The 18,592-nt window shown below is 43.2% G+C and overlaps 1 protein-coding gene across 1 annotated transcript; it reads right to left on the reverse strand.

Moving 5' to 3' along the window:
* rgs8 (regulator of G protein signaling 8) lies at window positions 1-17,518 on the reverse strand. The gene is made up of 5 exons (XM_062394750.1): window positions 17,330-17,518; window positions 5,987-6,097; window positions 4,873-4,934; window positions 1,378-1,544; window positions 1-561 (listed from the first exon to the last, which is right to left on the reverse strand). The coding sequence occupies exons 2-5, from the start codon at window positions 6,085-6,087 to the stop codon at window positions 367-369; spliced, it is 525 nt and encodes a 174-aa protein (XP_062250734.1). The 5' UTR covers window positions 6,088-6,097; window positions 17,330-17,518; the 3' UTR covers window positions 1-366.
* Window positions 17,519-18,592: the final 1,074 nt, after the last annotated feature.

Raw genomic sequence — 18,592 nt, forward strand, 5'->3', positions numbered from 1 at the left:
TCTCGTACCAAGACTCTCTAATTGTATGACCTTATGACCTTTACTAAAACTAAAAGCACACCAAACTAAAATCATCCATTGTAATAAATATCGTTATCACGTCTATTTCATTAATACAGCGACAAAAAGAGGTGAACATGGAGCTCCTCCTCCTCCGCCCCCCGTCCCTCGACCGCTCAGTTCACCCGGACACATCTTATCTAGAGGGGGTTCATGCACGGAGCTGCTGTGGACACAGGAAACGGTCAAGCACGTCGCCGCCCTCCCTTCGCCGATTCACAGTATTGACAGATGACGTCAAAGGGTTAATGAGTGATTTACAGTATAGGTCCAGTTTTTTTGTCCAGCTGTGGTCGCTCGTGGGATTCAAACCGACCGCCGCTGGCCTTGAGCGTGGGCCCTGTTCACCAGCTCCTGGTACATCTTGGAGCGGAGGAACCGCGGGTACGAGTCCTTCTCCATGAGGCCGTGGACTTTGGCCTGGACCTCGTTGAGGCTGCTCGGGGACGGGTCCTCCAGGCTCTTCTTGGTCTTCTCCCTGGTCGGGTAGTCAATGTTTACCTGGCAGGAAGTGGAGAGAGGAGAAATAATGAATTAATTAATACTGACATGGAGCTGCAGTGCTCATATGACTCAAAGGCAGTGGAGGTAATTGTAATTTGACATTAGCTCAACCAAGTTATCTTTCTTTTACTCAAGGCTAAAATAGAGAGTAGTGAAAATAAGACAAACCAATTAGTTTAAATTCCAAAATTATATCATTATTATTGTTACGGCTTTTGATTTCATTGGAGGTCAAACTCAAAACTAAACTTTCCATCTAATTCTCAGAATAAATAATTCATAATAGCCAAGGAACCTATGTTTTTTTTTATTGCCGTTTATCTGTTTATTCATCTTTTTGTTGCAGCATCAAATCTACTGAAAGGAAACGATGGAAATTGGAGAATGTTTGTGTTATGGGCCGAAGAAGCACTTTTCCTTATTATTATTTATTATTGAACATAACATATTGTGAGATGAGGAGTTCGAGGATGTTTTACGACCTTTTCCTCGATGTCAAATGGATCCAGATAAAAAAAAGATCCTGGACACTTACAGGACTGATATCTGTGTAGGTGAAGGTTTTTGCCTTTTATGATTTATTATTTAATTGGTGACAAGGTCAATTTCCTGTGATTGGTCTGAACACAAATAAACCAAAATATTTGTTCTGATATTTGTCCTCTGATTAGACCTTATTTTGGTTTCTGTCATTATCAGTGTATTATACCATAAAATCACATTAGTGTAATCTTTTTTGAATATGCACAAACTGATATCTTATCATTTCTCCCCTGCGTCACTGAACCGAAGTCTCCTCCGACACACACCCACCTCTCTTGGCGCCTGGACATCGATGAACTCCGTGAAGATCTTGTTTGCCTTGGACACCATCTTGGTGGAGCTCTTGATCTTCTTGTACTCCTCGCAGGCCATCCAGAACTCGATGTTCTCGTCGCTGAACTCCGACTTGAGGAACGTCCGGAAGGCGGCGAGGCCATCTGCAGAGAACATCGTGAGTCAGACTGGAAGGAGGAGGAAGGAGGAAGGAGGAAGGAGGGAGCGAGGAAAAGAAAACAACACAACTCTAGAACAACATGATTGATATCCCGCCGTCAAACACTAATTTTTCTTGTCCGGTGTAATCACGTGATAAGTGATAATACCCTTCGTGCAATGATGATATTTCCCCGTGCGTACAATCTGTTGTTCCCATGGAGCGGGAAGAGGGCACTTATGTTCACTAGACAAACATCAGAACAACATACTCCCACAGAGATACTGTTTTTCTGTCTTTATCAGTCAAGACGAGTGATCGATTAGCGAACTCCCCGCTGGTGGTAACACAAAGGAAGGGCATGTTTTTCTACTGTGTCACGTTGACATGTTATTTCCAGCGTTCCCATTTCTGCTGTTTACCTAATTAAGCCGAGCCGAGCAGAGGGGCTGGTCCATCTGTGCATATTCAACACGCTTACTCACAAAGCAAAACACCTCCTCATGAGCGTACGAGCACAAACATGCAGGTTGCACAACGCACACAGACACTCACACACACACATAAACACACACACACTAGGCTGATGTTTTGATTAAGTCACAGTGACCAGGAAATCACAAGGTTTGAAACATTTCCTCTTGTTTACTTGAACTTTCTACATAAAGTATAATTTACTGCTTGTCAACACAACACAAACATACACAATTACACACTAACACAAACTGCATTTGTCTCCTGAAGTAATTATGATCTGCATGCACAAAGAATAACAAGCTATAGAAATATGATGCTGTTGAAGATTTGAATTATCTTTTAAATCACTTCCATAGAATAAGGTCACTTGGTGCAGACTGAGGTTATTGGAGTATTTATATATTTACAGTCACAAACTGGGTGTCAATGTAAAAATATTGTATTAAGTTGCTGCAGCTTCATATTAAAAAGCACTTTATTGGGGAAATAATAATTTCCTACCCACCGTTACTTCTGCTCTTGCAGATCAACATCCTGTAGTGACAGGAACATTATTAATCTATTTAATGTTGAGCTGAACTCTTTAACTTAAAAAAGATCATAGTCTGGTTTAATTAATGCTTTACTTACATTTTAAACCAAATCCATAGATAGATGATAGTTTGATGCTCTATATCTCATTTCTAGTTGTTTTTAAACATCTCTTCAGCCCCAGACATCCAGAAACCATCCTGTTTCCAAGTATGAAGATTTATATTTTTAAATTTTAAGACTTTATTGTTTGCATTCAGTGTTTCTCACTAAAATACATTGAGTTTGTTCAACAGGTGCATTTCCCTAATTTCAAATTTGCAATGTGCATTTTGACAATAATATAAATAGAGCTTAGTTTACATCAGATTTCTATTCACTGCCTCAGATCAGTGGATGAGTCGCCTTCATGCTTGTGTCACAAACAATGAAAGACAGGGACCTTCTCTCATGAGAGCACCAGAGCTCTTCGAAGGGATCAACGGAGCAGACACAGACGCAGACATTTTAAACGAAGGTTTAATTTGATCTCATCGAACGGTGTAAACGAGGTCTGAGCTAATGGTGCTGATCGACAGCAGGGGACGGCAGAGGGAGACAGACAGGGGCAGAAAAACAAGGCTGTGAAGAGTCTCATGTAGGCTACAGGTAAATTAAAAATAAATTAGCAGGAACTCGATGAACTGACAGGAGGCCGTCCTCAGATGCAAATCGTTCCAGGCAATTAGCCTCAGCTCGGAGTGATGAAGACTCACTGCAGCTTCACGAGTTAGTACGAGGGACAAAAATAAAAACACACGAGGAGGAAGATTGTTTTTATCCTTTTGTATTCTGAGAATAAAGCTGAAATGTCGAGAGCAACTGAATCAGATGACTTCTTATTCGCACTTTGATAAAAACGAGAGCACATCACTGCTGCTCGTCTACCTCACATGATGTTCTGGTACAAGGAGACGTGGAGAACAGGTCACACCCCCGAGGAAACACACAGTCAGCTTCACACAGCGACAGGTCGACACTCGACTGAGTCAGGTCGACGGGTGACACATCAGATCCCTTATTGAATCCAATTAAGGCCAATGTGGATTCAATATCCAGAGAACATTCAGTTCTGTGTTCCTTTGCGTTGCCGTTAGAGAGTGTGTGTGTGTGAGTGTGTGTGTGTGTGTGTGAGTTCATGTTTTAAATCACCCCTTTAAGGCCTGGTCAATTGAAACAGGAAACGCAGGTGCATCACGCTCCCTCCGCCTCGGGGAGACTTTTCTTCTCGGTTCTGTAACAAACTGCATTTTCCTCCCAAAGAGCAACATTAGCTTCATTTCCCTCTAATGGGTGAAACCATTGTGTCATGTCTCAACCCCCCCCCGACCGGGACAAAAGAGATAATGTTCACGTAAGTGCAGGATGTGTGCGGGTGACGTCCAGGAGCCCTGGGTTTGGATATGATGGAGGAGCTGCTGCAATTTGCTGCAAATCTTCAAAGAGATGAGAAGAATATGTGGTGGTTTCAGAAAATTAGGCAACGAGCACTTAGGTTGGATAACATCCTGTTGTTGAGTTTAAAGATTACCTGGTTGGGTGCTTTGTAGGTTTTCAACAGAGTTACACAAAAAAACATATTTTCGTGAAACTTGGTGCACGGATGAGACTTGGGTCACAAAAGCACCCGTTACATTTGGGAGCTGATCTAGAAAAAGAGGTCAATCGAATACTTTTAAAACTTTCTAGAACATTGGTCCAGATTGACAGTCTCATATCCACCTTTTACCACACGGGCCACTTGAGCTCCACATCCAGATTACACCCTGCAGAGAGGGAAGCATGTTTGCCCACATTGGCTATTTCAGGAGGCGGCTTCGGGCTCACGTCCATTTTGTGCCGCCTCACCGCCTGCAGTGGCCCACATCTGTTTGCTGTCTCTGGGACTCGGCTGAGGTATGTGTGCTGTGCTGAGTGCTATTCTAGTCGGTTCTAAATATATACCTTTGGTTCCTCTCTGAGTCAGAAAGTGCGTTTTATCTGTTGCTGCCATGTTCTCTGCAGCTTCTGTCGCTCCTCGTGCACTGAGGGTAAACGGCCAATTTACCATCGGCCATAGTCTAATGAGGGAATAGATGTTTGGGGGCTTCAACATGCACAGTCTGAGTAGTGTCTTTAAAACATTGTGATAACATTGTGACACTGAGTCTCTGCCAGTGTGTGTTTGGTCCAAAGGGAAGCTCACAGAACAGTATCTGACTTATTACGGGTGAAGGAGACTGGATGGTGCCTCTGTGAGACTTCTGCTGGAGGCGCCGATGAAAAAACACAAGTAGTTCACTTACATTTGTGAGAGAGGAGGTGATCAAAGGAGTCGGACCACCGAACCACCTCGTCCGTGGAGAGCCTGATGGACAGAGAGCCAGAGGGGGAGACGGAGTGAGACTCGAACCAAACGCCGTGCTGTCATGCATCTTTCAACACAGGAAGCTACTGTCTGTATTATTAAAAGGGAGGATGAGGTTAATGCATGATTTATTTTCTGCTCACAGCGGTTTGGCTTTGTAGGCCTGTGAAGTCATTGTGATTTCCAGGGGGGAGGAGAGGATGAGAAGAACAACGGCTGATCTTTGTTCACATGTTAACGTTCTGTATGAGAAGCTGAAAACATGGAGGGAGGACACACACTGTGTTGGAGATCAAAGGGAAACACACGTGTACCCCTGTGCTTTGGAGATATTGTGAATCCCACTGGTGTAACTCATAAAGTCAGGGATCGGATTATATGTCAGAAAGACTGGCTGAATTACTTTGCATAGAAATCATTGCACTAATATAGAGCTTAGGAGATAAACACATGTTATTGGAAGTTAGATTTGCAACCTCAATATTGGAAATGAATTGCAAATCAAGAACTTAGCTTCATCCTTAGCTTCATCTCAAAAATCCACAATTCAGCGAAATTATATCCTGGGAATATCAAATAACACAAAATCCTGGAATGCTCATGGACAGAAGTGCAATAAATTACTAAAATACAAAAAAATAATTTAAGAAGACAGTTTTAACATTTGAATAAAGCATCATGCTGCTGTTTTGCCTTAAAATAACAGCTTCAAAATCCGGTAGGTGGTGCACGCTCGTTTCTAGCTCCTGTCTCTTTAAGGAGGTGTCGGCCTCCGCTCTGATTTTAACTGGCTTCGCTAGGGGGCGTGTTAGATGGGATGTGACATCACAGTGGTGCAGAAGTATCGGTCAGATCAGTTAAAAATACGTAGTCATTAGAATCAAACATTCATCTCTGAGATTTGAGACTTCTAAAATATCAGGAATTTGGTGTGTGGAGGAAAACTCACTTTACTCCTCATACATGGAAAGTCAAATGGAATCTTTTGTGTTTCAATGTGTCACAGTTTGCTCGTTTGTGCGACAGAAGGACTCACACAGTGTGTAACTTACTTCAGACACCTGGCAGTAGTTTGGTGGGCGGGGGGAAGGAACTCGGAGAAGTCACTGTAGGAGTCCGACTTGTTGGACAGGCAGCCTAGTCTGGTCTTCATGGTGCAGATCCTGCAACAACAACAAAAACACACGTTTCTCAAGATTTACATCACCAAACATCTCCAGATGCATTCGATGTGTGCGTTGTATGCACCTATGTGTTGGTCACTTTAAGCATGGTTTTGCAGAATTAAACACAAAGAACCAGTTGGAAGAAGATGTGGAGAGTGCTACACACTGCTGCACGAATCATGGCCGACTTTAAAAAGCATTTAACTGTAAACTCCGCCGTCATATTCTGTTGCTGAGCTGGTTAATCATATGTTTTGGCTTCAGGTAGTCTGGCTGCCCCCCCTTTTCATGTTTAGACTATGCATATGTTTTTTAAATGTAGTTGGAAGAACTACTGAATACACTGATTGGGAAGAAAAAAAAAAAAAACCTGCAGCAAGATAAGGCCGACTGGCTGCACAGGCCCGAGCTGGACGGGGACAACAGGTGTGACTCCATATGCAAAACGCTGAGTCACCTTCTGCTCTGCCTCATTCAGGAGGCAGCTTCAAACAGCCCTAAGACCCGATCCCAGGTCCTGACGGGGTTTCTAGTTTGAGTGTTGTCTGCAGAGTTGATTTCTCAAGTCTGCAGCTCCAAGTTCTGAGAAGGATGAAAACTGGATCCAAATCCATCTCCTTCAGTTTCCCTCACAACATCAGGTTGTTGTCGTCTCACAATTCGTTGCACAACTCTGAGAAAAACTGCAATTTTCATCTAGAAGTAGAGAATATATAGAAATGTATAGACTAGATTGTAAACAAAGATTTACAATGCTTCTCTGCTTTCTCCCACTTTCCAGAAATGAAGCCAAAATATCACGGATACAAATTCGGCCATTTTGGCTCCTTCCTATGTTCATGACCTATACTGCCGACAGCCTGCAGGGGGCCATCGCGATGCTTCCGACTAGCCGTCAGTTCATTCATGTTTATCTACAGTCAGTGGTTGGTTATGTATTTTGTTTATAGCCTCTGACTCCGCCCGGTGGAGTTTTGAACCGACTGAAATGAGCCGTGTCCCGGTGTCTCATGATCCCGGTCTGTCCCGGTCTGTCCCGGTGTCTCATCTGGACCCGGCTGCTGTCAGGGGCTGTTTGTCAGCACTCGGCCTCTGGGACACATCAGTCACTCCAGATGGGCCGCGGCCATAAAGACGAAGCAGCAAAGGACACGCAGTCGGTAAAAGTAGGGATTTATTTTACAGGGAATAAAATACTGGAAAGCATCTTAATACAGTCAGGTTAAAGATATTCATAGAAAGGGCCACAGCAGTGAAAAGTGAGGGATGTTTAACAAGTGAGTCAATGTATTCTGCTTCTTCTTATTCTCTCTTTTATTATTAATAATGCTAAATATAGGTTTCTTTTCATTCCCACCACATAGAACCTCAGTGATTTGACGTTATCTCTGTGTGTGAATATATTTTAAAACAATAAAAATCTTCCCTCCTCTAAAGTTAAGCTGGGAATTGTTAATTTGTTTTCATTTACAGATTAATATGTGTATTTGGGATATTTTGGCAATTTGAGAAGTAGAAGTATTTGCTTTCTAGTTGGCAGTTAAATGAGATCATCAGTTGCCAAAAAACTGTGGACATGGAACAACCAGCTTGGCTCCATTCAAACATAACAAGATCTGTCTGACAGCACAACTACTCACAACATAACACAAGTGTCTTTGCTAGAAAACCTGGTCTTCAGAAAATAGTTCAGTTATTTCATAACCTCTCAAACGTTTTAGAGTTTTGGCTTCATCAAGTTTTAACCTAAGTACCTTTAAATAAGGTTATTTGTTTTTTAATTTAAGTAATTGTGATATGAGTTTTTAGTCGTGCTAAATCCTCGTAAAGTTTCCTAGATTTGTGCGACAGACGTGTGATGTTAGAGTAAAGTAACACAACGTGTGTGTGTTCCTGTTAGTGCTACTCTCTGTCGTCTCAGCAGAGCTGGAGCGGTGGATTGTTTTGATGCTCACACCTTGAATTGGGAACATTGGATTTAATGTAGAGTTCATTAGCCGAGCGGAAAAAACGATTTGCTCTTTAAATTTCTTCTTTGTGTCCTCGGCCTCCCTCTGACAGGTTGTTCTGACACATTAAATACGTGTGTGTGTGAGTGTGTGTGTGTGAGAGAGAGAGAGAGAGAGAGAGAGAGAGAGAGAGACAACATATGCATTTGACTTTAAGTAACATTTGATGGCAGCCTTTTCTTTCTCAAGTAAAAATATCGAAAAAGGTGAATAGTTTACCCGTTCTGCAGCGAGGAGCGTTTCTATTGGTTCCAATGGATGAGTGTCTGGGTGTCTGAGTGTCTGAGTCTCTGAGTCTCTGAGTCTCTGAGTCTCTGAGTCTTTGCAGGTTTGCTTCGGATGCAGCTTTCACTCCTTCTGCCCCAGAAAGCCCTCGTGTTATGCAGTAGATGTTATGTGACTGACACTGGAGCAGCACTTTTCAAGTCCTCTGTGTGAATCACAGGCTCAAGGTGCAGCCCTCTGGTTGATGAGTAGTTGTTTTCACAGAGGATTGAGATTCTCTTCTCTGTAGAGATATCTTTAGTTGAGGAGATGGTGTATTGATCTGATTACTCAAAGTTCAGTGGAGCTCGACTTGCTCCAATCTGGAGAGTAGAGCTCAATAGGTTCTATAGGCTTAAATCCCAGGATTCTAAATATAGAGATATCTATTATCAGTCATAATATAGAAACCATCCAAGGTCCACAAGCTATAGAGAGACTGTGAAATTATGTTATATGGGACACAAGTCCTTATGATATCAACTGTGTTTTAATTTGCAATGTTGAAAAATTGGCTGCAATGCAACGGGAAATTTAAATCCGGTATGAGACCCGTTCTAAAGGCGCATGGTGACTGTTGCACTCTGGAACTTGTCGTTGCGATTGTCGTTAATTAACGATGTTGTGTACGTCCAAGGTCGTAACTGCTGAAGAGCGGCGGTTTCTTACTTATAAATATTGAACACGTGTCTAAATCGCACAAAACTCAGCGCTGCACTTTCTTTCGACGTGAGAAACACAAGTTTCAAATGTGAAGCTGACGGATGAAGGGTTCTGGAGATTTGCTCGATTTGTGGAATCATGAGATATAAGAGGACAGCACACGGGACACGTTGCTATTTTTAACAAACCTCTATATATATATATATATAAAGCTCAAACCAGGCAGATTGAATGTCTGCCACTGTTTAGTCACTGTGAATAAGTCATTAGCCTGCAGGTGACTGAATGTGTACATGTATGAACACAAGTAACTTGTGTGTCTTGATTTCAGTCCCAGTTTATCACTGAGACACGGTTCTCATCTCGTCTTCCTTCACACTTCACAGTCTGGAACCAGACTTCACGGGCTGCATGATTAGTGATAATAAGTTAATGATAGATGTGATTTCACACAGATTGCTCATGCATCGTATCCCTGGACTGTAGAGGCTTCACGTTTTCACTGAGCGTACCTGGATCTGACACTTTATTCCAAAATCACAAAACAGAATTTTCAGAATTTGTCTTTTTGAGCAAGCGAACTTCCCCGTGTGAAGTTGATGAGGACGGGGACAATCATCACCCCCCCCCCCCTCATCTCCTCGTCTCCCGTCTGTCCTCCTCTGTCCTGACAAACCTCCGTCTCCCCGGCTGCGTCCTCCGTCTGCAGCGTGGAGCAAACACGTGCCAACGCCGAGCTATTTATAAAACTCCCTGACAAATCCGTGTAGTCAGGAGGAAGCAGTGCATGTTCCACTCAGCCATGCAGCGAGGCCGGCTCCTGGAGGAGAGTGGCTAAAAACAGCCACAGCACTCTCATGTCTCAGAGACACACAAGTGCTCCTCATGAATCTGGAAGTACAGAAAACATCTGACACAACTCCAGTGTCTGGGGTGCCCAGGAGGGCTGGTGGAGCAGGAAGTCAAAATGTAGATCATGAAAGAGTGTGTGTCTCTGTGTGTGTGTGTGTTTTTCGGTGTGTGAATGTGTGCACATCTCTTTTGATGTTACCTAACTTGGTGCAATGCAGGTTTGCAGATTTCCCTCCATGTCCTCATTTCTGGAAGCTGACAGGAGACACCCTGCAGTTCTGGAGCTACGTGTAGCGTTAGCTCGTTATGAAACTGGGTTTTTGTGTGACTATGAGCGACTGATGCACACGGACCAACAACTGATTATTATTCTCCTGCAGAAATCCAGGTGCCCATGCAGTCGCTGACAGATGTGAAGTTGGACTGTGTGTCCCTGAACGTGCACGGATCAGCATTCAAGGCAAAGGGACAGCGATCACGTGTGTGTGTGTGTGTGTGTGTGTCGGGTCATATCTGGGGCTAATGGAACAACCTTTCTGTACAGGTCACTTCACTGCTCTGGTTTCTGCTGAGTGCAAAGTAAAAATAGCAACTTGTCGAGTTGGATTCGTTGATATTTGGGGTTGTGTTCAGTTAAAGCACATCAGGGACAGTCTGCAGATATACATCCAACCGGTGAGGGGCCGATACAAATCATTTTAAACTCTCATTTATCTATTTATTCACTGAAGAACACATCACATCAATGAAGATCAATATAAAATACAAAATATGAATATGCAAGTCGGTTAATTTACATTCGTTGCCCTGATGCAGGTAAGAAGCAAATAATAATAATAAAGACCTGAAACTGAATAAGTAACAAATACACAAATAAAAGGACACAACTAATTAAGACTAATTAAAACTTACATTCCATGCAACTATAACATTAACCAAAGAGCCACTTACTAATAATGCGTAAAGAAATGAATCAGCATAATGGGAAAATAACTATATGTAGAGCATCTTCTAATTAAACGCCAGAGATGATTTCAGCCGAGGGGAACTCTGAAGAGCCACAGATGGCTCCTCCAAATGTTTCAAGTCAAAATTAATTTCTAACTTTCACTGTTTTGATCCAAAAGCCACTTTTAGCTGTTTTCAGGCTGATTAAGATTCAGCCTGATGTCGAGTTTTCCACAACAACATTTTGTTTTGGCAGAGCCGAGCGTGTAACCTCTCCTGTCCTCCGGCCGACATGTGAGATCTGGCTCCTGAGTCACGCTGTTGTCTAGCACTGTGTGTGAGTGTGCATGTGTGTGTGTGTGTTTCTGTGAAGGAAGCCCAACTGCCCACAGAATAAATGTGTCAGGCCATCTGAAGTGTGTCTGCCATGAGCAGCGACAGAGGGAGGAACTGAGGAGGATTTATTTGTGTCCTGGCTCCGCTGCAGAGTCTGTAATGACCTGCATCACCTTCTGTTTTCTGACATGAGCCAAAGGGAGATGTCCAAAGACTTGGATCTGGAGTTTGCCTTCCACATATGAAGAACTATGCAAGAGATTAGCTCTCGAATCTCAGCATCTTTCCAATTGGACATCTTCATCCATGTTTTCTAGTTGGGTTTATACTCTTCTTTTCACCCTGAGATATTTATACAATCATGTTATTTTCATGTTTTGCCTCCATTGCGTGTTGGAAACGTCATTCCAGAAAGAGTCCTGACTTTCTCACATAAAGCATATCTGGAAAAATTCAGGAAAATGCCCAAAGCTCAGTTCAGGTTTGAAAGCAGCTTTCCTTAATGAGTCCTTGTGTGTTTTTTCTGAAGCTCTGGAACCTTCTCAAAGGTTCTATTTGGTTTCTTCTGCCTCCTAACGTGGTTTTTCCTGCAGGGAGCAGGTGGTGGTGATGGTCCATCAGCAGGAGCTTCAGCTGGCGTTGTGTTTTCAAGACAAGAGGTTATGAAACTCTGGGAAACAGACGGGAATCTGCAGCGACTGGCTCTCGGAAACTGACGCGATGGGTAAACAGACCTGGACATTTTAGTTTTTACAGAAAGCCCAGAGTTCAGTGCAGATCTGACAGCAGCTTTAGTGCCGATATATATAGCAAGACAAAGTGATGAAGAAGCCTCAGTAGCAGAGCATCTGACTGGGAGCAGCGATGGTTTAATGTACTTTCCTGGAGCCCGAGGACGCAGGTCACTGCTGTTTACAGTAAACAGTCGTGTTGTGTTGAGGGCGGCTCAGGAAACGCTTCAGGAAAAACACTGAGCCGGATGAGGGGCCGGATGTATGAACCAAGAGTTATATGAGTCATTTCATAAGGTCTATTAAGCTATTCCAATGTGGAAAATTTCACATTTCTATCTATTGAACAGGGGATCATTTATGGATCTTGATGGAAATAATCTGCCACATTTAGGGGGAATTTCTGATTGTTTCCAATCTGCTGCAGATCCAAATAAAAATGTGGATGTTACAGATTTAAAAGTGGCTTCATGTGGCGGCTGTTTGTTCCTCAGGGACGTTTGCACTCGACTGTGTGCACTTTACTTTCCAATCCTTTTATTTAATTCATTCAAATTCTGTTTGTGCCGTTTCAGTTTGAATTTAATGATCCATTTGTGTGTATTAATATTTAACGATGCAGTAACGAGTGAGATGTCAGCGCTGATGACAGGCTTGTGTGTCCATGTGATGAATTCAGGATGCAGGTTCTATAAATAGCCTGTACCTGTGAGTAACAGTCACATTGCTGCAGAGCGGAGCCGATGTGGCAGCGACAGGAAGACGTCATCGCTCTGCTTCTCTTTTCTTAAAGGGTCTAACTCGATGGAGCCTGATGGAGAATCTGATGTTTAAATAATGGGTCTATTCGCATCGGTTACACAATAAATGAGATTTATGTAACACAACATAATCTACCTGAAAAGAATGTCATTTTCAGTTGTGAGTCTTTGGTTGTGGAATCAGAAGAAGAGGGATTCAGAGTTATTGTTAGTATTATTATACATCACTTTAAAATGTTTGTGCTGCAGTGATCTTTATAAAAACTCTGATTTTAAATTCCACCAAGAGGATTACGTTTTTTCTGTCCATCGGTTTTGTTTAATCGTTTGTTTATGTGGTTGCTTGTGAGCAGGATTACAGAAAAACTACTAGAACGGATTTTAAAAACATTCTGTGGAAGGATGGGACACATGGACATTACCACGTTCATGATAGAGGGTTTATTTAGAGGACTGAAATCAAAATCTAGATCAGGTGGATTCAAATGTGGGTTCAAACGCTGACTCTTGGGCATTGGCTCTATTGTATTAACTAGTTTTGTAATATTCAAAATAATAATCTACCTTTTAAACTTCAGGATCTTTATGAATACTCTTGTCATTTCTGCAGAGTGTTTAAGGATCAGTGTAGATGTGACTGAATCTGAGTAAATTAAAATCATGCCAAACTAACACAACGTCCACCGTCACTTATATGAGTTCCACAATGGAGACGGAATATCGGACAAATCGACACACGCATCATGTCATGAATGATGCTCCCTGCTATGAATCATGGGAGATAACTCGTCCGTCCCCCATGAGACTTCCTGAAGCACCACCTGAGCTCGCCGCTCCCTTCAGTCGCCTGGTAGGTCAACCTGGGACAGAGCTGCTGTTCAGGACATAACGCCTGGATGTCATTCTCATCTCAGAAAGGGACACTCCTGTGGGTGGTTGGATTAATGTCCCCCCCCCCGCTGCAGGCTCTCCCCCGCTTTCTGTTTGTTTTCTATCAACGTAATCTGCGTCCATGTCCCCGGCTCCAGCTGCTTAGACTTTAATCCCCAAAAAGAATAGAATTCAGGTTATTACTTTACATTGTTTGTCCCAGCGGCCGTGGCTCTTTATCCTCTTTTCACCCTAAATGAAATGTTCCTCTGTTTCCTCCAGGTGCTAATGACCTGTGCTGCCGCCAGCCACTAGGGGGGGCGATCAAGAATGAGTCATAATCGTCCATCTTTGATGTCATTCTGTAGTATCAGTGAGTCACAGTTTCTCTCTGTATATGTCGTTCCTCTTTGATTTATTTTTAGATGCTTGTATAAAAATAGAGAATGAAACCGTGTTCACGCAGCTTTGCCTTCACATCAGACCAACGTCAAAACTTTGCTTGAAGCCGCCGCCGCTCTCGCTCGGCTCGGGGGGGGGGGGGATGAAACAAGGCTTCCCCGTGTTTGTCCGAGTGTTTGACTCACAGCTACAGGATGTCAGATTAGACTCAAGTGCATCTGCCAGTCACCGGCTGCACTGGACTATTTAAAGCCTCAGAGTGCCAGGGTCGCTCAGCATGATGAGGGCACCACGCTGCAGAGCGCTGATACCATTAGAGCTGGTCGTGGACTGTGGGGCAGAACCTGATGAGACACCAGGGGACTGGACAGGCTTTTGTTTGGTCATGATGAGTTGCTTGTTTCGGACTCGTGTCAATCAGAGGACGTTTGGAATTAGAAAGAACGACTTTTGGTTTTAATTAGCTCTGTCAAATCGGAGCAGCCGGAAGGAGAAACATTCCCAGAGCTTTTTGAACCACGGGTAGAAACTACATTGACCTAGTTTGCAAGGACACAATGATCGGATTCCCGAACAAGACATTATTCTGATTATGACGTTTGCATGAGTCACTAATAGAATATTACTTTCATGTTCATTCTCATATGCTACAGAGCATTAGATCAACATTTCATCCACTACGTCCGACTATTCAGAATTGAAAAATCCCAACCGGAAGTTCTTTAATTCTCGATTTACTAACTTTGACCTTATTCAGGGTTTTCTTTGTAATTTTGGAAAAGCTTCAACTCAAATCAGTGTCATGTGTCGTCAGGTAGGTTCTAACTGTTGTATGTTGATGTTGCAAAATGCGATTTAAGCTTTTTATGAACATTAACTTTATCTAAAGTTTGTCTTTCCCATATGTAGAAAGGCAGCAGGAGATTCTGCAGTCGGACGTGTTCACAACACATCAGAGGCGAAACATAACGTTCAAATTCTGCAGCTCATGTGTTTTTGTTTACAGCTCATCAACACCAAACTCTCATCTGACATTTTCTACGTGTATAGCTCCTCTAATTTCCGTGTGAGAATAAACCTGGAGACTCACCAGAGCTTTCACGAGGGGTTTGAAGCATGTCTCCATAATGAGACTAAGGTCTGAATGCTCCACGTGTCTAAATTCAACTACTAAATTACATTATTCAGGTTTAAGGAATAACAAAATGCTGTTTACATGATCTGGTTAATATCAGAACATTTCTGTCCATGGTGGCGTGTCTAATGATGGAGATGTGTTGAGGTGCAGGACATCTGGAGGTAATTTGTCGTTCCTGTTGTGTTTGTAATCTTTCTGGATATTTGTGCAGCAGATTATCAGTCGTCCAGTCGCCCTCGTCACCTTGTGTAACGATCCCTGTGATGCAGGTGAACACTCCTGCACTTTGTTCTCGTATTTAATCCGTGCCTGTTGGCCGGGATGCCAAAGCGCTTTGTTCCTTTCAGCTTCAGCCGCTGGCTCCCTGCAGACACAGTGAACGTCTCTCATTGCTCATCCTGCCTTTAGCCTTTTATGTAATCAGTTTGTTCCAGGGATTTATTTTGCATCGCAGGAAGCGGCTCGACTCCCTGGCCTGTCGAGCGGGATCTGCATGTGTGTAGTCATGTGCATGCAGCCGGCGCACGCTGACTGCTGCTCTTGTTGGAATCAACCCCATGTGGTGACAACACGGCTGCGCACTGTGACAATAGAATGAACGAATTATCTCCTGAAATGATTCACAACATAATTAGTCTGCTCCGGCTCATCACTTTCCTCCGGTGGAATCTAACCCTGCGGATCTTTTCTGGGTTTTATTAATGCAGGTGTTTAAATATCCACGTCTGAGGTTCCTGCTGCAAAGCCTCAATATAACAGCAGTGAATGTAAATGTTTGAGCAGCTCAAAGAATTGAAACATACATTTAAAGTGCATATAGTGAAAACTGGTGACGGGTAAATAAAAGATCTCAAAGAAATTGTTGTAAACTGTTTCTGCAGATTAACAAACTCCAATCAACTCTTGCATGAAATATTACAACCAAGACCAACCTGCTTTCCTAAGAATTACATCCATATCTATATATATATATATGTATATATATATTTATATATATATACAATCACATGCATAATTAGGAAACTTAATCCTGCCTGGATTATTTAATTTGCTGTTTCTTTGCTTTGTTTGTTTGTTTCCTCTGTTGCCTGACAGTTAACTGTTGAGAAATGTGGGGAAGGAGTTTATGGGAGCACAGGCAACAAAGGTTCAGGTGGGATTGAACCATTGACAGGTTTGGACCATGAAAGCCAGAGAGATGCTCAGAGACCTCATACGTCCACCAAGACTAACGCCCAATCTCCCCATGTGAAATCAAGTGAAAATCGAGAACATAACTAATTGGAGCTCAAACTTCAAATCCCTTCAAACTAAACTTGCTGCACCACACTCATCTGAAAACTAAACAATGATGGGTTGTTTATTCAAAAACATGTAAATGAAAATATAGATTACAAACAAACAGACAGCGGTGGAAACATGAGCTGGATCTGCTCAGCAACAGTGTCCAGTTCCATCCCATCATTTAAAGCGTGCTTCCTTGGGATATGCCCCGCCCCCCCCACAAAACTTATTGGAAATCAGTTCAGTAGTTTTTTGAGTAATTCTACTAAAAAGGTTCATATTGGACATTATCTACAACCTCTGCTCCCGGTAATTAACATTTTAACATTTACTTTAAACACTGATATTATTGTATTTTCCACAATACAATGAAATATTAAAGACTTTCTGTTCTCCTATCTCACAACAAGTCGCACTCACAACGTAAACAGCCTGGATGTGGACCACGCTCTCTCTTCCCCAAACCTTCCCGCTCAAAAACAACCGAAACTACCTGCACGGCTTCGGGGAACAGATGAAAAGTTTTTACCACACTCTGCAGAAGTGTGTGTTGATGGAGCTTTGGACGCTCCTCACCCTGAAGGGAACGGTTTGTGGCCTTCAAAGAGCCACTCCATCTTCTGAGGCTTTGAGCCGAGTGACATTCGTCCGACTCTGAACCCTGAGAGCTCCCAGCGTCCAGGAGGTGTGAACAGGAAACGCCACTGACAGCATGCAGGAGTACGCAAACGCACAAATTGTACACAAACTTTCATAACAAACACCCGATGCTTCAGCTGGACGACGCTTCTTTAGTTTTCAGTCAAATCACCTCATCACGATGCTCTCACTGATTCAGCCTCTGTTCAAGCTGCAGATATTAATCAGAGCCGTCAGAGAATAACAAAGAGCCCGACCGTCCCTGCAGCGCTCCGTCCACAGCACGATGACATAACATCCTGTCATCCAACAAATGAATATGGATCCTTTACCTTGACTCCGGTGCTGTGTGTGCGAGAGCTGCTGGACCCTCGATCCCCTTCCTCTCGGTGGGTTTGGCAGAATGTTTGTATTAATCTGCCTGTTCAGCTCGGCTCTGGAGAGACGCCTCGTGCTTCTGATGCCAGAGAGTGGGAGCTACACGCGGCATGCTCATTGGTGTGAAAACGTGGTGGTGGTGGTGGTGGTGGTGGGGGAGAGAGAGAGCAGCCGAGATGCATGGAGGGAGCGGCAGAGGGGGTGGAATCAGAGAGGGAGACGCAGGGCTGGGGGTGGGGGGGGGGGGAGGAGGAGAGCTTTTGTTTGCACGGGGAAATCTCCAAGGACAACCCAGGCACATCTGTGAGATGGTTAAGAGCTGCTCGTTGGAGGACGTGGCTGCAGAGATGGACACGTGAATGAGCAGAGAGCACGAGGAGAGAGATGCTCCCACCTTCAACAGGGAATCGAACATGTGTTTGTAACGATCAATCATCTGATGCACAACATGCAAAATACTTGCTGGTTTCTTGCTTTGGCAGTGACTCATCCAAATTATTCAATATGCACATAACAAGTGATAATACTCGGATCGACAGGTAGCATCTATCCTGCTTGATTAAAAGGACTCATGTGTGTTGCATGTAGAGATTTGTGTGTTTCAAACGAAGGACTCAAACGTTTGTGTTGGAGGCTTCAACCCAAACACTTCTCATTGAGACACAGTTCAGTTTGTCGCAGTAGAGCAGAAGTCAAGTTTTTATTCGGTTACGGCAGAGCTGGCAAATCAAATCACGTTAATTGGAGCGAGGAGGAGGAGGCAGCTGAAGTGAACCTGCTGTGTGTTCATGTATTTTGTGGATTATATTTCTTGCGTACTTCTCTCGAGCACTGCATGACATGCTAGCACAAATGCCGGCTATGTACTTTGTGTTATATGTTTATAAACTGTACCTAAATTAAATTAAGCCTCACTGTGTATACAGCTCCAGGCAACTTAACATCGGCATGGTTATACAGTTATACATCCAGTAGAGGGCAGCACAGGCTCGAGAGTTTCTGACGACAGCAAATATGTCGAGGAGGTTGTGATCATAGATATATATATAAAGGCTTGATGTCTCGTCCGCGTTACCGGCCAACGGAGTCGAACGTCCAGACGCGGTGGCCATACTGCCACAGGCGGCTCGCCCACCCATAACATTGTGTTGGTAGTGTACTTTTTAAATAAAATTAAATAAAATAATTCTTGATCCATATTTCTAAAGGGAAATCTT

The sequence above is a fragment of the Platichthys flesus genome, chromosome 9, assembly GCF_949316205.1.
Source record: "Platichthys flesus chromosome 9, fPlaFle2.1, whole genome shotgun sequence".
Classification (NCBI taxonomy): domain Eukaryota; kingdom Metazoa; phylum Chordata; class Actinopteri; order Pleuronectiformes; family Pleuronectidae; genus Platichthys; species Platichthys flesus.